The sequence below is a fragment of the Oncorhynchus nerka genome, linkage group LG18 (genome assembly GCF_034236695.1).
Source record: "Oncorhynchus nerka isolate Pitt River linkage group LG18, Oner_Uvic_2.0, whole genome shotgun sequence".
Taxonomy (NCBI): Eukaryota; Metazoa; Chordata; class Actinopteri; order Salmoniformes; family Salmonidae; genus Oncorhynchus; species Oncorhynchus nerka.
The window spans coordinates 42623772-42646667 of NC_088413.1; the positions used below are offsets into that span (position 1 = coordinate 42623772).

Consider the following 22896-nt stretch of genomic DNA (forward strand, 5'->3'; position numbering starts at 1 on the left):
GCAAACACTGTAATCCCCTGTCAACACTCTTATCAAATCAGGGACTCATCAGACACTGTTTACCAATGCAATGCAATGCAATCTCAGCTGTGTGTGTGTGTGTGTGAGAGAGAGAGACTCAACTACAATTCCAACTAAGGCAACAGATGTATTATCCCTCAGCAGCCAACCACATTCAGTGTGTACGTTTAGTGGAGAATGGGTATGGGGAAGAGATGAGCTTGTTTGGACATAGAGTATGTACTTGCCCGCTGGTACAGTTCCTGGTACGGGTATGGGAGCGTGGCTTAGCAACTGTTACTGCATCTTCTCCTGTTCTCCATTCCGTTTCAGAGATGAGCACAAGCCTTGTTAGATCAGCCTGTTTATTGACCCTCTCAGGATAGTAAAGGAGTAGGTGTAAGTTCATTCTCTCACCTGCTACAATGCTGCATAGTAGTGCTTTTATGTGTGTGTGTGTGTGTGTGTGTGTGTGTGTGTGTGTGTGTGTGTGTGTGTGTGTGTGTGTGTGTGCGTGCGTGCGTGCGTGCGTGCGTGCGTGCGTGCGTGCGTGCGTGCGTGCGTGTGTGCGTGTGTGTGTGCGTGCGTGCGTGTGTACGGACCTATACAGGCTATAATGTGTGGCTCATCCATACAAATTGGAGGTAATTTAATAAAAAGTTCCCACTGATGTCTCCTTTGATAGTTAGACAGTGTATCAGCGCCTCACTTGTCCCTAATGTCCTCCTCCTGTTTCATCTATTACACTGGAGAGAACGAGAGAGGGAGAGAGAGGGGAGGGGAAGGGAGAGGGTAGAGGGGAGGAGAAGGGAGAGGGGAGAGGGGAGGGGAAGGGAGAGATGGAAGAACAAGGAGAGAGGGGGGTGAGAGGAAGATGGAAAATGAGATAGATAGAAAGAGGGAGGGAGGGAGAGACTAGTGCATGAAGAAAGAGAAGAAATATAGACAAATTGAAAAAGGTTGTGAGAGAGAAAGAGAGAAGGATGGCGAGAGTGACTGAGATGTCGAAGTGTTGTGTTTTGTGTGCTGTGTTGTTCTGTTCATTTGCATCATTTACATATTGTACTGTACTGGGTATTGAATTGACAACGTTTAGATTTCAACCTACTCCCCATGCCAATAAAGCATGTTTGAATTAGAATTAGATGGGGATATGGAAGGAGAGGTGGAGACAGAGTGAGAGAGATGGAGAAGAGATGGATAGAGAGAGAGAAAGAGTGCCTTGGGCATTTTAATTGCTTTGAAAGTAGGTTAACCAGAGGGATGAATTAGCTGCATGTGGAGTGAATGAAGTACAGAGGAGGAGGGGAGGAGTGGTAGAGAGGAGAGGAGGAGAGGAGAAGAGAGGAGCTTGAGAGAAGAGGAAAAGAGAGGAGCTGGAAAGGAGATGAGAAGGGAAGTGAGGAGAGCTGGAGACGAATGGAGAGCAGAAGTGAGGAGAAGAGAGGAGATGAGAGGCAGAGAAAGGAGAGGACAAGCGATGAGAGACAGGAGAAGGGGAGGAAAGGTAGGGCTGGAGAGGAGAGGAGGTTGACAGTATTGTGTGTGTGTGTCTGTGTGCACGTGTGCGTGAGTCTGTGCATTCCCGCCCGCGCCCGCGCACGTGTGTGTTTGTATGAGGATAAAGGTATATGATAAGACAATAGTGGTCACATCTAACACAACTTTAACTGTAAAGATGGCAGACAGCTGGTGTCCCTCGTAGGCAGCGGCAATGTCACTTTACAGGATTTTGAGCAACGACCTAGTCTCACCGGCTGTCCATAGGTTACATAGTATGCGTCCCAAATGGCACCCTATTCCCTTATATAGCACACTACTTTTGAACAGGGCCCATGAGGCCGAGCAGGGCCCATAGGAGCACTGGTGAAAAGTAGAGCACTACACGGGAAATAGGTTGCCACTGTACAGCAGTGGAGGCTGGTGGGGGGAGCTATTGCAGGACGGGCTCATTGTAATGGCTGTTATGGAAAAAATGGAAATGAGTCAAACACGTGGTTTCCATATATTTGATGTGTTTGATACCTTTCCATTGATTCCATTCCAGCCATTACAATGAACCAATCCTCCTGTAGCTTCTCCCATCAGCCTCCACCGGTATACAGTATGTACAGTACATTTACAAATGCATGTCTAGCAATGCGCTAACCAAGCAGCAACTTGGTAGATGTTGCCCTCAGGCATACATGGACTTTAGAATCTCAGATCAGCCTGTACTGCACCAATTTAAACTTCAGAAACCATGAGGAGAAAACAGAAATCTGACCATAGATCAGTATGAATTCTACTCCTCCCGCGGATGCTAACCATTTAAGGCACTAGATATCTAGCTTTGCTAGAGCAACTTGATCTTATTTAGTGTCGTGTAAGGAGCCAAAATGTATCTTAGTGGGTGGTCTCCTCCATTGAGCGTGTGTGTGTCTCTGTGTGCGTGTCTCTCTCCCTCTGTGTGTGTGTGTGTGTGTGTGTGTGTGTGTGTGTGTGTGTGTGTGTGTGTGTGTGTGTGTGTGTGTGTACTTGTTTGACAGTGAGAGAAGGGGAAGTCACCCCTGAGCTCTTGCCTCTGTTCATGGTGGTAAATGTAGATTGCGTCTTCTGGCAGATAGGCTAACCTTGAGGGGCTCACCTGGGAGGCACAACACAGAAAAAGAGAGGAGATGTAGTGTGTGTGTGCATGCATGTGCGTATGTGCGTGCTTATGCACGAGCGTGTGTGCGTGTGTATCCAGGACTGTCATTTTCTCCACCAGTTTAAAGGCTGAGGGTGGAAAGAGGTTTGCTTTCCCTTTCATGTGGATAGATAGTAAGTGGTTCCCTGTAAATCAAGTTCAGGTAAAGGGGGTCATTTTCTCCCTCTCTCTCTCTCACTCTCTCTTTCTCTGTATGTCTCTCTCTCCCTCTCTCTCTCTCCCTCCCTTCCCCTCTCTCTCTCACTCTCTCTCTCTCTCTCTCCCTCCCTTCCTATCTCTCTCACTCTCTCTCTCCCCCTCTCTCTCCCTCCCTTCCCCTCTCTCTCTCTCCTCTCCCTCCCTTCCCCTCCCTCTCTCTCTCTCACTCACACTCTCTCTCTCCCTCCCTTCCCATCTCTCTCTCTCTCTCTCTCACTCTCTCTCTCTCCCTCTCTCTCTCTCTCTCTCTCCCTCTCTCTCTCTCTCTCACTCTCTCTCTCTCTCTCACTCTCTCTCTCTCTCTCTCTCCCTCTCTCTCTCTCTCTCTCCCTCCCTTCCCATCTCTCTCTCTCTCACTCTCTCTCTCTCCTCTCTCTCTCCCTCTCTCTCTCTCTCTCTCTCTCTCCCTCTCTCTCTCTCTCTCTCTCTCCCTCCCTTCCCCCTCTCTCTCTCTCTCTCTCTCTCTCTCTCCTCCTTCCCATCTCTCTCTCTCACTCTCTCTCTCTCTCTCTCTCTCTCTCCCTCTCTCTCTCTCTCTCTCCCTCTCTCTCTCTCTCTCTCTCCCTCCCTTCCCCCTCTCTCTCTCTCTCTCTCACTCTCTCTCTCTCTCTCTCTCTCTCACTCTCTCTCTCCCTCTCTCTCTCTCCCTCTCTCTCTCTCGCTCTCTCTCTCTCTCTCTCTCTCTCCCTCTCTCTCTCTCTCTCTCTCCCTCCCTTCCCCTCTCTCTCTCTCTCTCTCTCTCTCTCTCTCTCTCTCTCTCACATTCTCTCCATGATACCTGATGCGTGCTTTTATCTGTCTCTTCCCTTCCATCTTCATGAGTCTCCATCCCATTTTTTTCTGTCCCTCCCTCCATTTTCCTTATTTAACCCTCTTTGCCCATGCACAGCATCTATATCCACTTCCTCTCAAACGATAGTCTTGCAATATAGCTTTATTCAGTGGGGGAAAAGGGCAAGTGTCAATCGACATACAATTAATACATAACGGGAAAGATTTCCATGACTCTGGCGCTATCTACTGGCAAATGAGGAATGCACTCAATATTGCTGTTGATAAAGAGTCCTTAATTTCAAACCCACCAGGTGCCTCTAAATATCTACTGAATTTGTCAGTAGACCTATGCTACTAGTTTATGAAAAACACATCTAACAGCCTTATCGCACTGTCAATTGTGGCTCGGTGAAATACATACAAAATACATTTTGACAAAGGAAAAAAGGATGTTTAAAATATTTTGACATAGGGCAAAGTACATGAGGTCTGGGAATTTAACAAAAGGAAACACTGGCCAATAGGCTACATTTTAATCAGAAACTCCCTTTATAGCAAAATAAAGACACCACAGTGACAATGAAACAGTACGATAATACACTACATGGCCAAGAGTATGTGGACACCTGCTCGAACATCTCATTCCCGAAATCATGGACATTAATATAGAGTTGGTCCCCCCTTTGCTGCCTCCTTTCTTCTGGCAAGGCTTTCCACTAGATGTTGGAACCTTGCTGCGGGGCCTTGCTTTCATTCAGCCACAAGAGCATTAGTGAGGTCGGGCACCGATGTTTGGCGATTAGGCCTGGTTCGCAGTTGGCGTTCCAATTATTCTCAAATGTGTTCGATGGGGTTGAGGTCAGGGCTGTGCAGGCCAGTCAAGTTCCTCCAGACTGATCTTGACAAACTATTTCTATATGAACCTCACTTTGTGCACGGGGGCATTGTCATGCTGAAACAGGAGAGAGCCTTCCCCAAACTGTTGCCACAAAGTTGGAAGCACAGAATCATCTAGAATGTCATTGTATGCTGTAGCTTAACATTTCCCTTCACTGGAACTAAGGGGCTGAGCCTGAACCATGAACAACAGCCCCAGACCATTATTTATCCTCCACCAAACTTTACAGTTGGCATTATGCATTCGGGCAGGCAGCGTTCTCCTGCGTTCTCCAAACCCAGATTCGTCTGTCGGACTGCCAGATGATGAAGCGTGATTCATCACTCCAGAGATCGTGTTTCCACTGCTCCAGAGTCCAATGACATCAAGCTTTACACCCCTCCAGCCAACGCTTTCCATTGCGCATGGTGATTTTAGGCTTGTGTGCAGCAGCTCGGCCATGGAAACCCATTTCATGAAGCTCCCAATGAACAGTTATCAAATCAAATCAAATCATACTTTTCACATACACATGTTTAGCAGATGCTAATGTGAGTGTGGGTGAAATGTAAACTTAATGTAAACTTTCACTGTTATGCGGATGACACACAGCTGTACATTTCAATGAAACATGGTGAAGCCACAAAATTGCCCTCGCTAGAAGCATGTGTTTCAGACATAAGGATGTGGATGGCTGCAAACTTTCTACTATTAAACTCGGACAAAACAGAGATGCTTGTTCTAGGTCCCAAGAAACAAAGAGATCTTCTGTTGAATCTGACAATTAATATTAATGGTTGTACAGTCGTCTCAAATAAAACTGTGAAGGACCTCGGCGTTACTCTGGACCCTGATCTCTCTTTTGAAGAACATATCAAAACCATTTCGAGGACAGCTTTTTTCCATCTACGTAACATTGCAAAAATCAGAAACTTTCTGTCCAAAAATGATGCAGAAAAATTAATCCATGCTTTTGTCACTTCTAGGTTAGACTACTGCAATGCTCTACTTTCCGGCTACCCGGATAAAGCACTAAATAAACTTCAGTTAGTGCTAAATACGGCTGCTAGAATCCTGACTAGAACCAAAAAATGTGATCATATTACTCCAGTGCTAGCCTCTCTACACTGGCTTCCTGTCAAAGCAAGGGCTGATTTCAAGGTTTTACTGCTAACCTACAAAGTATTACATGGGCTTGCTCCTACCTATCTCTCTGATTTGGTCCTGCCGTACATACCTACACGTACGCTACGGTCACAAGACGCAGGCCTCCTAATTGTCCCTAGAATTTCTAAGCAAACAGCTGGAGGCAGGGCTTTCTCCTATAGAGCTCCATTTTTATGGAACGGTCTGCCTACCCATGTCAGAGACGCAAACTCGGTCTCAACCTTTAAGTCTTTACTGAAGACTCATCTCTTCAGTGGGTCATATGATTGAGTGTAGTCTGGCCCAGAAGTGGGAAGGTGAACGGAAAGGCTCTGGAGCAACGAACCGCCCTTGCTGTCTCTGCCTGGCCGGTTCCCCTCTTTCCACTGGGATTCTCTGCCTCTAACCCTGTTACAGGGGCTGAGTCACTGGCTTACTGGGGCTCTCTCATGCCGTCCCTGGGGGGGGTGCGTCACCTGAGTGGGTTGATTCACTGTTGTGGTCGGCCTGTCTGGGTTGGCGCCCCCCCCTTGGGTTGTGCCGTGGCGGAGATCTTTGTGGGCTATACTCGGCCTTGTCTCAGGATGGTAAGTTGGTGGTTGAAGATATCCCTCTAGTGGTGTGGGGGGCTGTGCTTTGGCAAAGTGGGTGGGGTTATATCCTTCCTGTTTGGCCCTGTCCGGGGTGTCCTCGGATGGGGCCACAGTGTCTCCTGACCCCTCCTGTCTCAGCCTCCAGTATTTATGCTGCAGTAGTTTATGTGTCGGGGGGCTAGGGTCAGTTTGTTATATCTGGAGTACTTCTCCTGTCCTATTCGGTGTCCTGTGTGAATCTAAGTGTGCATTCTCTAATTCTCTCCTTCTCTCTTTCTTTCTCTCTCTCGGAGGACCTGAGCCCTAGGACCATGCCCCAGGACTACCTGACATGATGACTCCTTGCTGTCCCCAGTCCACCTGGCCATGCTGCTGCTCCAGTTTCAACTGGCCTGGGCCCTAGGACCATGTCCCAGGACTACCTGACATGATGACTCCTTGCTGTCCCCAGTCCACCTGGCCATGCTGCTGCTCCAGTTTCAACTGTTCTGCCTTACTATTATTCGACCATGCTGGTCATTTATGAACATTTGAACATCTTGGCCATGTTCTGTTATAATCTCCACCCGGCACAGCCAGAAGAGGACTGGCCACCCCACATATGCTCTCTCTAATTCTCTATTTCTTTCTCTCTCTCGGAGGACCTGAGCCCTAGGACCGTGCCCCAGGACTACCTGACATGATGACTCCTTGCTGTCCCCAGTCCACCTGACTGTGCTGCTGCTCCAGTTTCAACTGTTCTGCCTTATTATTATTCGACCATGCTGGTCATTTATGAACATTTGAACATCTTGGCCATGTTCTGTTATAATCTCTACCCGGCACAGCCAGAAGAGGACTGGCCACCCCACATAGCCTGGTTCCTCTCTAGGTTTCTTCCTAGGTTTTGGCCTTTCTAGGGAGTTTTTCCTAGCCACCGTGCTTTTACACCTGCATTGCTTGCTGTTTGGGGTTTTAGGCTTGGTTTCTGTACAGCACTTTGAGATATCAGCTGATGTACGAAGGGCTATATAAATAAAATTGATTTGATTTGATTGGATTTGTTTTGAAATGCTTGTGCTTCTAGTTCCGACAATGCAGTAATATCTAACAAGTAATCTAACAATTCCACAGCAACTACCTAATACACACAAATCTAAAGGGGTGAATGAGAATATGTACATATAAATATATGGATGAGCGATGGCATAGGCAAGGTGCAATAAATCAAATCAAATCAAAGTTTATTTTTCACGTGCACCAAATACAACAGTGAAATGCTTACTTAAGGCTCTAACCAACAGTGCATTTAAAAAAAAAGTATTAGTTGAGTAAAGGTGGTGAGTAAACAATAGGTAAGTAAAGAAATAAAAACAACAGCAAAAAGACAGTGAAAAATAACAGTAGCGAGGCTATATATAATAGCGAGGCTATGACAGTAGTGAGGCTACATACAGGCACTGGTTGGTCAGGCTAATTGAGGTAGCATGTAAATGAATGTATAGTTAAAGTGACTATGCATATATGATGAACAGAGAGTAGCAGCAGCATAAAAGATGGGTTGGGGGGCACACAATGCAAATAGCCCGGGTAGCCATTTGATTACCTGTTCAGGAGTCTTATGGCTTGGGGGTGAAAACTGTTGAGAAGCCTTTTTGTCCTAGACTTGGCACTCCGGTACCGCTTGCCATGCAGTAGTAGAGAGAACAGTTTATGACTGGGGTGGCTGGGGTCTTTGACCATTTTTAAAGCCTTCCTCTGACACCGCCTGGTGTAGAGGTCCTGGATGGCAGGCAGCTTAGCCCCAGTGATGTACCGGGCCATTCGCACTACCCTCTGCAGTGCCTTGCGATCGGAGGCCGAGCAGTTGCCATAGAACCTTTTGAGGATCTGAGGACCCAGGCCAAATCTTTTAAGTTTCCTAAGGGGGAATAGGCTTTGTCGTGCCCTCTTCACGACTGCCTTGGTATGTTTGGACCATTCTAGTTTGTTGGTGATGTGGACACCAAGGACTTGAAGCTATCAACATGCTCCACTACAGCCCCGTCGATGAGTATGGGGGCGTGCTCGGTCCTCCTTTTCCTGTAGTTCACAATCATCTCCTTAGTCTTGATCACGTTGAGGGATATGTTGTTAGGTTGCACCACCCGGCCAGGTTTCTGACCTCCTCCCTATAGGCTGTCTCGTCGTTGTCGGTGATCATTCCTACCACTGTTGCGTCATCTGCACACTTAATGACGGTGTTGGAGTCGTGCCTGGCCATGCAGTCCTGGGTGAACTGGGAGTACAGGAGGGGACTAAGCACATGTAACCGATGTGAAATGGCTAGCTAGTTAGCGGGGTGCGCGCTAATAGCGTTTCAATTGGTGACGTCACTCGCTCTGAGACCTTGAAGTAGTTGTTCCCCTTGCTCTGCAAGGGCCGCGGCTTTCGTGGAGCGATGGGTAACGATGCTTTGAGGGTGGCTGTTGTCTATGCGTGCAGAGGATCCCTGGTTCAAGCCCAGGTAGGGGAGAGGAGAGGGATGAAAGCTATACAGTTACATTGATGCTGTTGACCCAGATCACTGGTTGCTGTGGAAAAGGAGGAGGTCAAAAATGGGGGTGAGTGTAACCGATGTGAAATGGCTAGCTAGTTAGTGGAGTGCGCACTAATAGCGTTTCAATTGGTGACCTCACTCTGAGACCTTGAAGTAGTTGTTCCCCTTGCTCTGCAAGGGCTGTGGCTTTTGTGGAGCGATGCTTTGAGGGTGGCTGTTGTCTATGTGTGCAGAGGGTCCCTGGTTCGGGGCTAGGAGGGGGATGGATGCTCCTCTGTTGAGGATCAGCATGGCAGATGTGTTGTTACCTATCCTCACCACCTGGGGGCGGCCCGTCAGGTAGTCCAAGATCCAGTTGCAGAGGGAGGTGTTTAGTCCCAGGATCCTTAGCTTAGTGATGAGCTTTGAGGGTACTATGGTGTTGAAAGCTGAGCTGTAGTTAATGAATAGCATTCTCACGTAGGTGTTCCTTTTGTCCAGGTGGGAAAGGGCAGAGTGGAGTGCAATAGAGATTGCATCATCTGTGGATCTGTTTGGGCGGTATGCAAATTAGAGCAGGTCTAGGGTTTCTGGGATAATGGGGTTGATGTGAGCCATTACCAGCATTTCAAAGCACTTCATGGCTACGGAAGTGAGTGCTATGGGTCTGTAGTCATTTAGGGAGGTTGCCTTCGTGTTCTTGGGCACAGGTTGCCTTCGTGTTCTTGGGCACAGGTTGCCTTCGTGTTCAATGGTGGTCTGCTTGAAACATGTTGTTATTACAGACTCAATCAGGGACATGTTGAAAATGTCAGTGATAGATGGTATAAAATACAGTATACACATATGATATGAGTGATGTAAGATATGTAAACATTATTAAAATGGCATTATTTATAGTGGCATTGTTTAAAGTGACTAGTGATCCATTTATTAAAGTGGACAGTGATTGTGTCTCAATGTAGGCTGCAGCCTCTCTGAGTTAGTGATGGCTGTTTAGCAGTCTGATGGCCTTGAGATAGAAGCTGTTTTTCAGACTCTTGGTCCCAGCTTTGATGCACCTGTACTGACCTCAGCTTCTGGATGGTAGCGGTGTGAAGTGGCTCGGGTGGTTGTTGTCCTTGTTGATCTTGTTGGCCTTCCTGTGACATCGGGTGCTGTAGCTGTCATGGAGGGCAGGTAGTTGTGCACGCCGAGGAACTTAAAACGTTCCACCTTCTCCACTGCTGTCCCTTCGATGTGGATAGGGGGGTGCGCCCTCTGCTGTTTCCTGAAGTCCACGATCATCTCCTTTGTTTTGTTGATGTTGAGTGAGAAGTTATTTCCTGACACCACACTCCAAGTGCCCTGCTGTCTCTACGTTGTTGATAATCAAGCACACTACTGTTGTGTCGTCTACTAACTTGATGATTGAGTTGGAGGCGTGCATGGTTACGCAGTATTGGGTTAACAGGGAGTACAGGAGGTGGCTGAGCACGCACCCATGTGGGGCCCCAGTGTTGCGGGTCAAGTTCTTGTGGTAACGTTGCTTCCAGTGGCAATTTGGAACTCACCTTGGTTCCAGAGGCAGATTGGACCTCAGTAGTGAGTGTTGCAACCGAGGACAGACACCCTAAGCACTTCAGCACTTGGCTATCACGTTCTGTGAGCTTGTGTGGCCTACCACTTCCTAGCCAAGCTGTTGTTGCTCCTAGACATTTTCACTTCCCAGTGACAGCACTTGCAGCTGACCAGCCGGCTCTAGCCGGGCATAAATGTTTGTCTATGGAGATTGCATGGCCGTGCGCTCAATTTTATATGCATGTCAGCAACGTGTGCTGCAATAGCCGAATCCACTAATTTGAATAGGGTGTCCATATACTTTTCGCCATGAAGTGAATAATAATGACTTCCTCTTCACACAGATAAACAAATAATAATAGCTGTTTTATTGTTCACGTCGACGTGTGAGTATTTCACGTTAGGCGATTGACCAATCACAAGCCGCGAGGGCAGCGCATGGTGCGTGCCCAATCCTTCCGCGTCACCGGTCTCACTCTCCGGGTCTCGTTCTGGTCGACAGTCTGGCTCACTGGAACACGGAGAGACTGCAGCGCATATAACACCAAACAATATCGGTACGTAACATTGAATTATTTGTTTATCCCAAACCATTTTATATCACCTTTCCATGTAAGGCTACCGGGCTACGTTGTTGCCAAGTGTTGCTCTTTCTCGAAGTTAGTAGAGGCTCTGATTCGTTGTGTGTCTGTGATACAATGTTGCGTGCAAGTGCGACAGGGCAAATCGGGTCGGTCAGTTGATCAACAGGTTGTTGCAGAGAAAGCCAACTGCCGTGAGTGTCGATCGAGAATCTGTCCGTAACCTGGTTGGAGAGTGAGAGGAAGTTATTATTCTGTACCAAGACTGTGGGCAAACTTGAGTCTCTTGATCCATGTTTGCAGAATTCTGTCAATAGTTGCAGAGGAGTAGCCTAAAGCATGTATTGGGTTATGGCCGCTAAATACATCCCACACTAACTGGTCTATATAGTCAATGGAATACACCAGACTACTTAGCCTACAGTTTAAATTGTGGAAATAGTAGGTTACGGGGATACATTGCCATAGCTCTCCTACATTGCGTTACCCTTATATGCCAAAACAGGTAGAAAGTAGTCTGAAGCAAAGTAAACAGACTCACATACAGACCAACTGTAGTAGTGCTAGTTATTTAGCATGTCCCTGTGACTTTATGTCAACATTGTGCCAGCAGTATGTTTACATAGCGGAGGGGGGTAGGGAGCATGCCACAGCAGAAATGATGAGGAGGGGGGTTCGGGGTCACTGCCGAATGCTATCACAACTATGTGACAGACTTACTGATGGAAGTGTGTGTGTGTTTAGACACTACCCCCACACAAACATATGGTTGACAGTGCATGTCTGGACCCTTGGCCTGGCAGTGGTGTGTGTGTCTCGGCTGGGCTCTGAGTCAGGGTTTGGAGTGCGCCCAGGGTTAGAACAATCCACCCCTCTGTTCTCCTCCTTCGTTGACTCCCTATATTCCTCTCTCCTTACCTATCCCTTCATACTCTCACCCCTCTATCCCTACTTTCACTCACATCTCTAATCCCTTGCACTCTATACCATCTGTATCATCACTCCTTCCCCTTATCCCTTCATTTACCCATTCCTTTCATTGCATATTAAATTAAAGAAGACCCACCCCAGCCAGCCATTTATACTGCATTCATTTCAATGGCCATGAAGGAACACAGAGCACAGGAGAGGAATCACTGAAGACAATTAAATCATAGCCATCTGTTGGATTTACATCGTTGTTTTGGTTAGGGTTCATGTATACTAGCAAAAAAATTTAGCCTACCCCTTTTGGCAAACAGATTTGAAGAGGCTTCCCAAGGAGAGACAGTCTTGTAGACCATTAGATATTTTTCATGTATCAAAGTTCGGTCTAACCGTGTGTGTCGTCATTCATTGCGTAATTATTTTGGGTCAGAGACAGAATAGTAGAATAGGATATGAGTTGACATGAGTACAGTTTTGAATGCTTCACTACCTGCCCAATGAGCTGAGAGAGCTGCCGAAGAGCAGTGGGCTAGTCTCTCACAACCACCTTGATCTCTTCAGTTATCTCTCTCTCTCTCTCTCTCTGTGTGTGTGCACCGCGCAATTATTACTGTTAGGCTACTACTCCGTTTCTCAGATATGACACCTTCTTTGTCACATCGAAATCATGCAAATAAGCATGTCAATTGTGTATTGTAGTGGATTTGGAACCATAGTGTCTTTTTGGAGTAAGTGTGAGGGTGTGGGCTTGATTGAAACCAAGCCTGGATGTTTGGTCTTGGCCAAATACACTGTCAGTTATCATTAGAGACGGGGTGTGTACTTGGTCTGTGAAGCAGACTGTTGGAGGAGAGAGAATCCACCAGAGAGAGGAAGAGGAAGGAGCTGGAGAAGTGTCTTTCTCTCTGTGAGAAAGAGGAGAGACATTGGCAGAACAGATGTGCATGGAAGGATACAAGCAGCCATCCTCCAGAGAAAATGAGCGAGAGCGAAGGGGGGGGGATAGAAATGGAATGAGTCAGTAATGTTTATCGGGCAGTTACAGAGACTGTGTTTCCTTTTAACGTTTCCTGTCACTGTCGTCCCCCCCCCCCCCCCCCCTCTCTTTATCCCCCTCTTCCACCCTGTATCTTTCTCCTACTCTCTCGCTTTGGTTCTCTCCACCTTGCTCTCTTGTATTTCTGCTGCCTCTCCCTGTCTTCTCCCCCCTCTCTCATGTCACTTTTCTCTCCTTCGGAGTGTAATATGGAAAAACTGTATGTGATGGTTTTCTTCCGAATATGTATTTTTCTCTCTCCTGACCTTTCCTGACATTTTGAAGACTTATCTGTGACCTTTGCGGTGCATATCCGATGTGAATCCTCTATTACACACACTGTGACTGTGCCCTGGTACAAAAATATGTTTCCTCGCTATCCCCAGTATTACAGTGGGAACTTAGTGGACTTCTAGTATTTAAAGAGCAGGAAAACTCCCATGCTCTTGTTAATGAGGATTTTGATTTTGGGAAAACATGATTTCATATCCGGTGAAAGTGTTTCCTAAGTAGTGGGATGGGGTTGGGGGGACAGGACAAACAGGTTGATTGTGTCCAACTCAAACGGGGTTAGGGATATTTCGTTTGAAAGGTTTTAGGTGGTTCACATCAGTAATGGTTAGGGAGCCACTGCTCCAGCAGACACACTGTGTATTTTGTATTTATTATGGATTCCCATTAGTTGTTGTCAAGGCAGCAGCTACTGTTCCTGGAGTGCAGCAAAATTAAGGCATTTATATACAATTTAAAAAACATTACATGAGATTAGATAACAGATTTCATAACACATTACGTGTGTGCCCTCAGGCCACTACTCTACTACCACACACAGTATCTATATCTTGGCCCAAGCAATTCTCTTCTTCTTATTGGTGTCCTTTAGTAGTGGTTTCTTTGCAGAAATTTGACCATGAAGGATTGATTCACGCAGTCTCCTCTGAACAGTTGATGTTGACATGTGTCTGTTACTTGAACTCTGTGAAGCATTTATTTGGGCTGCAATTTCTTAGGCTGGTAACTTAAATGAACTTATCCTCTGCAGCAGAGGTAACTCTGGGTCTTCCATTCCTGTGGCGGCCCTCATGAGAGCCAGTTTCATTGTAGCGCTTGATGGTCTTTGCGACTGCACCTTGAAAGTTCTTGAAATGTTCTGCATTGACTGACCTTCATGTCTTAAAGTAATGATAGACTGTCGTTTCACTTTGATTATATTTGAGCTGTTCATAGCTGTAATATGGACTTGGTCTTTTACCAAAAGGTCTTCTGTATCCCACCCCTACCTTGTCACAACAAGGCTCAAACGCATTAAGAAGGAAATACATTTCACAAATTAACTTTTAACAAGGCACACCTGTTAATTGAAATCCATTCCAGGTGACTACCTCATGAAGCTGGTTGAGAGAATGCCAAGAGTGTGCAAAGCTGTCATCAAGGCATCTGAAATATAAAATATATTTTGATTTGTTTAACACGTTTTTGGTTACTACATGATTCCATATGCGCTATTGTCTTCACTATTATTCTACAATGTAGAAAATAACTCTTTAATGAGTAGGTGTGTCCAGACTTTTGACTGGTACTATACATTTTTCCACCAGCAGATTATGATTGATAATATAATATGCTCCACTTAAGTCAAACAAAACAGCTCCCACAATCTTTTTATTATCAATTTGTCTCAGCCAATCATCAGTCATTTGTGGTGATTGCTGAATGCCCTTCCCTATAAGTGTGCTGAAAATATGTGTTTACTTTGAAATAGCATTGTATCTGGTCATTCTTGGGTAGTGGAATTACTTTTGATTCCTTCCAGGCCTGAGGGCACACACTTTCTTGTAGGTTTAGATAGAATAGATGGCCAATAGGAGTAGCAATATTGTCTGATCTCAACAACAATTTTCCATCCAAGTTGTCAGACCCAGGTGGCTTGTCATTATTGATAGACAGCAATATGTTTTTCACCTCTTACACACTAATTTTACGGAATTCAAAATTGCAATGCTTGTCTTTGATAATTTGATCAGTCATGCATGGATGTGTAGGTAGTTGGCAATATCAGTGGTGTTTGATGAATAAGTCATCTGATTCAATGAATGATGCAGCCGAGTTCTCCTTTGATGAATGATGCAGCCGAGTTCTCCTTTGATGAATGATGCAGCCGAGTGCTCCAAAAACTTTTACTATCATTCTTTATATAATTTATTGTTGTTTCATAGTACAGTTTCTTCTTATTTTTGTTCTGTTTAGTCACATAATTTCACATTTTACAGTATGTTTGGGCTGTGCAGCCCAACTTATTTGCCATTCCTTTGGCCTCATCCTTCTCAACCATACCATCTTTCCATTCCTCATCAATCCACAGGGATTGAACCGTTTTTAGTAATTGTATTAATGGGTGCATGCTTATTATTAACTGGAATAAGCCATTTCAGAAATGTGTCAAGTGCAGCGTCTGGTTGCTGTTCATTACACACCACAGACCAGCAAATATTCTTTACATCTTCAACATAGAATATGTTTTGTAGTGATTCCTATGACCTCTTATACGCTATCTTGGGCCAGGCGTTGGAACTTTGGTTTTCCTAGATATGACTACTATATTATGATCAATACATCCAATGGATTTTGATACTGTTTTTAGAGCAGATTTCTGCAACATTAGTAAAGATGTGATCAATACATGTGGATGATTTCATTCCTGTGCTGTTTATAAATACCCTGATAGATTGACTGACAATCTGATCCAGGTTGCAGGCACTGGCTACAGTTTGAAGCTTTTTCTTCCAGATACTGACTGTTCTCATTTGGTCGTCTATAGCAGCTTCCCAAAATAATGGGCTTTAGGTGAGGCAGGTAAAACTGTAGCCATATTACTTCAACAGCATTAGAAGTTAAGAACTTAACTCAATGGGAAATGAAGTGGTTAAGTACTCATAAGAGCAGGAAACAACCACTTTAGAATCAAGGTTTTGTACAGAGGATTCTGTGGAAACCAACTTATTTCATAGCCAGCATCATGGTCACGTCAGATCTGTGGGCTCAGGGGCTGGTAGACTAGGGTTGAGGTCTGGGACTGGCAAGCAGGGGCTGGAGAGCTGAGGCTTCCCGGATTTCAAAAGTTCCTGACACAGACACACTGACAGTGTCTTCCTGTTCTGAAGAGCACGACCCCCCATAAATAGAATGGACTCGTATTGTCAACAGCTCGATGCCGACTTTTGTTATGCTGGACTGAATGCTCATTCTGTCTCTGCTGGTTAGTCAACAGAGAGTCAGTCTATAGCATGCATCCCCAATGGCACCCTCTTCCCTATATAGTGCACTATGCTGCCATAGACTTCCAGAAAGTGTCTGTGTTGTGTTTGAGTGCAGCACATGGGAAGGGGAGTTTGCTGTCTTGTGGGTGAGACCAACGTTGAATCTTTACCAAGAGTAGCTTATCAAACCAATATGCTTGTTGTCCTGTCGTTAGTGTCTAAGCAACTTTATTACAGGACTGCCTCTGGTACACACACTTCAAATGCTTAACCAGTCTGCTATGACTCTAGGTGTCACACCTGATGTGTTTGAATGCAGCTGAGGGTTTCTTGGTTCTCAAACTAACCTTGGTCCTCAGACCTATGTGTCAGCAGCAGGTGGCTGCCAAGATTGTGCTTCAGTTTATCATTCCTCCATGTTACCTCTCTCTTTGTCTCTCTCTTTTGTCTCCTCCTCAGCGTGTCCAGTTGTGCATGGATGCAGACAGGTGTGAGGGCAGGAACTAGTGGAATCTAGTGGAGTGTATACACACACACACACACAAACCATGGCCACTGCCAGCAGAGTGGGCTCGGGAAGAGCTGGTTGGGTGGCGTTTGCAGATGAAGCCTTCGGGACGAGCACGGAGCATCAAGCAGGTACGAGTCATATTGTGAAAGTCATTTAAATCCTATACTGTAGGATGAAGTTCAGGAGTAGATTTGTTTTTTTAATGTCATCATTTTATGCATATATACAATTAAGTACATATTTACCTGGCAAGGAGATGTCGGGGTCAGCACGCTAACAGACTGTACGTCAATAACACACTTAGTGAATTTGGCAGGTATCCTTTAGATCCCTGAACACAACTCTGGACCATGAAGCCAGTTCCACTGCATTTTTTCATTGTTCCCTTCCAATCAGGGACTTATTTAGACCTTTGACACCAGGTGTGTGCAATTAATTATCAGGTAGAACAGAAAACCAGCAGGCTCTGGACCTCGTAGGGTGTGAGTTGAGTACCCCTGCATTAGATTCCCCTGACCTTTGCCGATGTGTGCTAGGGTTGGGCGGTATTCAGATTTCCATACCTTCATACCGGGATATACGGTATTAGAGCAATGCACACAAGGGGCCCTATTTCTTTCTTATGCTATCAAAGTACTAGCAAATTCCCATTGTGGATGCTATCTAGCAAGCGCAAGCAAGCATAAACTATTTGAATGGTCAGACAACCTAGCTTAAAACGTTATTCAACTATTTTAAAAGGCTACTCACAATTGATCCAGGAGGGAATTGATTGTCTCTGCTCTAACCAAGAAGCGTGATCTTGCAAGCTAGCCGCCTTTAGCTAGCAAGTTAGCAAACCAAATTCATAGCTGGAGCCCTGAGCTACAGAAAATATGTTTTACACATCTTAAATAGTTAACTTATAACATATCAAATATTTAGCTGGCAAACATTAATAGGGAATTTCAAGTGTAACTTGTTCACCTCTAGTGAATCCTCACGATTCTTCCATTTGCTCCATGTGCTCTTCGAAGTGCATCTTTTCCTTTCAAGAGGATCCAACACGTGTCTAGAGCGATACGATGCAGGTACGATACCTTTTAGTTTGAAAAGATTCGGTGCGATTTGGTTTGATTAGAGAACGGCTCAATGCGATTTGGTGCGATGCGATGCACTAAGTTTTGTTGCTTAACTTCTCTGGGATATGTGGGACAGTAGCGTCCCACCTCATCAACAGCCAGTGAAATTGCATGGCACCAAATTCAAAACAACAGAAATCCCATAATTAAAATTCCTCAAACATACAAGTATTTTACACCATTTTAAAGATAAATTAATCACTAACCTTTGATGATCTTCATCAGATGGCACTCACAGGACTTCATGTTACACAATAAATGTGTGTTTTGTTCGATAAAGTTAATCTTTATGTCCAAAAACATCATTTGAAATTGGTGTGTTATGATCAGAAATGCATTGCCTCAAACAAACATCCGGTTAACCTCTTAAGTCGACCCTCTACTTTTTTGAACATTCTGTTAAAAATCGCGCAACATTTCAGCGCCCTGCTACTCATGCCAGGAATATAGTATATGCATTTGCTTAGTCTGTGTGGATAGAAAACACTCAGACGTTTATAAAACTGGTTAAATCACTGCTGTGGCTTTACCAGAACGGCATTTACATCGAAAAGCACAGGAAAAACTGATCACTGAAAATGGGAAAATATATCCATGCGCTACTTGAACCCATTGATAAAGGTGAACCACAATTAATTGACTGAGGTTGCAGTACCTACAGCTTCCACACGGTGTCTAGAGTCTTGTCATTTCCCTTCGAGTTTTTTCTTGGTCAAACACATGCAGGGCACCGTATCTCCTCAGGTCTAGGACCGGATATTTTCGTTGAGTTTCTAGCCGGACATTTTTCCAGACGGACATTTTTCCAGACGGACAGCTAATGATCTTTACATCGCCTCCTGATGAATTTTATCGCTTATTAACGTTTACTAATACCTAAAGTTGCATTACAAACGTATTTCGAAGTGTTTTGTGAAAGTTTATCGTCGACTTTTTGAATTTTAAAAAATGACGTTACGTTTTGAAACGATGTTTTTTTCGTTTATCACACAGTCTACATATAACGATATCTAGGCTTTATATGGACCGATTTAATCGAAATAAAGACCCAAATAGTGTTTATGGGACATCTAGGAGTGCCAACAAAGAAGATGGTGAAAGGTAATGAATGTTTTCTATTTTATTGTGCGGTTTGTGTAACGCCAAAATGCTAATTATTTTGTTTACGTCCCCTGCGGGTCTTTTGGGGTGTTACATGCTATCAGATAATAGCTTCTCATGCTTTCGCCGAAAAGCATTTTAAAAATCTGACTTGTTGCCTGGATTCACAACGAGTGTAGCTTTAATTCGATACCCTGCATGTGTATTTTAATGAACTTTTGAGTTTTAACTAATACTATTAGCATTTAGCGTAGCGCATTTGCATTTCCAGAGCTCTAGTTGGGACGCAAGCGTCCCGAGTAGAAGCAAGAGGTTAAAGTGCAGAGAGCCACATCAAATTACAGAAATACTCATAATAAACATTGATAAAAGATACACATGATATGCATGGAAATATAGATAAACTTCTCCTTAATGCAATCGCTGTGTCAGATTTCAAAAAGGCTTTACGGCGAAAGCACACCATGCGACTATGTTAGGTCAGCGCTAGTCACAGAAAGACATCCAGCTATTTTCCTAAGAAGGAGAGGTGTCAGAAATAGTGTTATAAATATTCACTTACCTTTGATGATCTTGATCGGAATGCACTCCCAGGAATCCCAGTTCCACAATAAATGTTTGCTTTGTTCGATGAATACCTCCTTTTTGTTCACGTTTAGCCCAGTAATCCAAATGCATAATGCGCATAATTTGTTCAGACAAAATGTAAAAAAAGTGATTTTGCAGTTCATAGAAACATGTCAAACGATGTATAGAATCAATCTTTCGGATGTTTTTCGGATCATAAATCTTCAATAATGTTCCAACTGGAGAATTCCATTGTCTTTAGAAATGCAATGGAACGCAACTACCTCTCATGGGCGCGTGCGTGATCAGCTCATGACACTCTGCCAGACCTCTGGCTCAAACAGCTCACATTCTCTCCTCCTTCACAGTAGAAGCCTCAAACAAGGTTCTAAAGACTGTTGACATCTAGTGGAAGCCTTAGGAAGTGCAATATGACCCCATAGACACTGTATATTTGATAGGCAACGACTTGAAAAACTACAGACTTCAGATTTCCCACTTCCTGGTTGGATTTTTTTCTCAGGTTTTTGCCTGCCATATGAGTTCTGTTATACTCACAGACATCATTCAAACAGTTTTAGAAACTTCAGTGTTTTCTATCCAAATCTAATTATATGCATATTCCCGCTTTTGGGCCTGAGTAGCAGGCAGTTTACTCTGGGCACATTATTATCCAAGCTACTCAATACTGCCCCCCAGTCCCAAAGAAGTTAAACACATTCATTTTCCATTCTAAATTCAAATCTGCTGCTTATGATTCTCATGAGATGGGCCTTTCTGTGCTGGATCTATCTGAGCTGACTTCTCTCTCTCTCGTGTGTCTCTGTGTGCCTGCCTCCCTCCCATATGAGAGACTAGGCATCTAACACTCCACTAGACTAGGCATCTAACACCCCACTACCAATATCAGATTAGGGGTGGGTGGCAATTTCACCCCATCTCCAAATCCAATGTTTTTTTCCTCTCGCTTCGGCCATGCAGTGCGCCTCACAAAAGTGACTGCTGTCCTCATTCTGAAATGATTAAATTTACCCTGTATATCAAAAAAATATACAGCAAAGCTATGTAAACTATTGCTGATGGTGAACCTGAACAATCAAAGTAAAATATGTTGTAAGCCCTGTTCAGCAGGTACTGTACAGCCAGATGAGTTGCCTCTTGTTTTATTCCGGTAAAACAACTATTTCAACAGCACGTAGAGTGCCTTCAGAAAGATTTCAGTAACTTTGTTACAGCTTGAATTTATTAAATTTAGATTTTGTGTCACTGGCCTACACACAATACCGCATAATGTCTAAGTGGAATTATGTTTTGACACATTTTTTCAAATTAATAAAAAATGAAAAGCTGAAATGTCTTGAGTTAATAAGTATTCAACGCCTTTGTTATGGCAAGCCTTATTAAGTTCAGGCGTAAGAATTTGCTTAACAAGTCACATAATTAGTTGCATGGACTCACTATGTGTGCAATGATGGTGTTTAACAGGATTTTTGAATAACTACCTCATCTCTTTACCCCACACATACAATTATCTGTAAGGTCCCTCAGTCGAGCAGTGAATTTCAGACACCGATTCAACTACAAAGACCAGGGAGGGTTTTCCATGCCTCATATAAAAAAACAGACATTGAATATCCCTTTGAGTATGGTGAAGCTGTTAATTACACTTTGAATGGTTAATCAATACACCCAGTCATTACGAAGATACAGGCATCCTTCTGAACTCAGTTGGTAGAGAGGAAGGAAACCGCTCAGGGATTTCACCTTGAGGCCAAATTAAAACAGAGTTTAATGGCTGTGATAGGATAAAACTGAGGATGGATCAACAACATTGTAGTTGCTCCACAATACTAACCTAAATGACAGAGTGAAAAGAAGGAACCATATACAGAATAAAAATATTCCAAAACATGCATCCTGTTTTGCAATAAGGCGCTAAAGTAAAACTGCAGCAAATGTGGCAAAGAAATGTACTTTATACCCTGAATACAAAGCGGTATGTTTGGGGAAAATCCAACACATCACTGAGTACCACTCTTGATATTTTCAAGCATGGTAGTGGCTGCATTGTGTTATGGGTGTGCTAGAGTTTTTTTGGTGGAGCGATAAAAAGAAACTGATAGCGCTAAGCACAGTCAAAATCATAGAGGAAAACCTGGTTCAGTCTGCTTTTCAATAGACACTGGGATACATTTACCTTTCAGCAGGACAATAATCCAAAACACAAGGCCAAATATACACAGGAGTTGTTTACAAATACTACATAGAATGTTCCTGAGTGGCCAAGTTACAGTTTTGACTTAAATCAGCTTGAAAATATATGGCAAGACTGGAAAATGGGTGTCTAGCAGTGATCAACAACCACCTTGACAGAGCTTGAAGAATTTGGAAAAATGATGTGCAAATATTGTACAATCCAGGTGTGCAAAGCTCTTAGACTTACCCAGAAAGACGCACAGCTGTAATCGCTGCCAAAGGTGATTCTAACATGTATTGACTCAGGGGTGTGAATACTTATGTAAATTAAATATTTATGTATTAATACATTTGCAAATTTTTCCAGTAACCTGTTTTCACTTTGTCATTATGGGGTATTGTGTGTAGAATGATGAGAGAAAAAAATGATTGAATCCATTTTTAATTCCGAATGCACAGTATACGGTATATCGCCCAAACCTAGTGTGATGAGTTGGCCTAAATGGATAAGGCTAAATTGAAATGTTTCTAACATAATAAATATTGTAATGAAACAGCAGGGAGCAGGTCTCGAACCCTCGACCTTCTAGCCCGAGGTCCGGCGCGCTATTGACTGTGCTGCAAAAGCATGCTTGTGCGGCTGAGTCGATTTCCGCGCTTATAAACCCAGGGTCGTTATACTATGGAAAGCATATGCATAACCATGGTAGCCATTAAAAGGGAACAGTTTGGAGATTATGGGAAAATTATTAGACTAAATGTGAGGACACAACAGTTCACCTGACAATATTTAATCCAAACATTGCACTGTTGATATTCTGTGCATTTTACATTTATTGGAATGTGCATTTTACATTTATTGGGGTATTTAGGGTAGGTGCAACATGAGACGAAATGTTTTAAAGGGTTTGAGTGAGAGGTCTAACTGGTATCTCCAAGTGGCCACCTCCTCTGAAGTGTGCACAGCTCCTAAGTACATTCAATGCACGTTTATGACTCAAAGAAGCAGGGTTTGGGGTTTCGTTCCACTGTTCAACATAAAGTTCTGAACCAGTTCGAACCCACAAAAAAGTAACGGTTTATACCGTTCCTTTCTGTTCCTTTTTAACCTGTGAAGTCAATTATTATAATTATTTTTTACATTGAGCTCAATGACTTCACCAATCAGTGTTGATAGAGCAGGAAAGCTAGTTGTTTACATGCATGATGGATAGGCAAGTGCAGCCTATGGCGTAAGATGCGAAATATTTTGCGTATGTGGAGAG

General features: G+C 44.1%; 1 protein-coding gene across 1 annotated transcript in view; it reads left to right on the forward strand.

Annotated features, from left to right (window-relative positions):
* Nucleotides 1–10800: 10800 nt before the first annotated feature.
* The window catches only part of ston2 (stonin 2), a 53824-nt gene continuing 41728 nt past the window's right edge, over nucleotides 10801–22896 (forward strand). Inside the window, exons 1-2 of the mRNA XM_029687509.2 lie at nucleotides 10801–10891; nucleotides 16595–16774. Coding sequence (XP_029543369.1) covers nucleotides 16684–16774 — 91 coding nt within the window. The 5' untranslated portion in view covers nucleotides 10801–10891; nucleotides 16595–16683. The remainder of the gene's footprint in view (nucleotides 10892–16594; nucleotides 16775–22896) is intronic.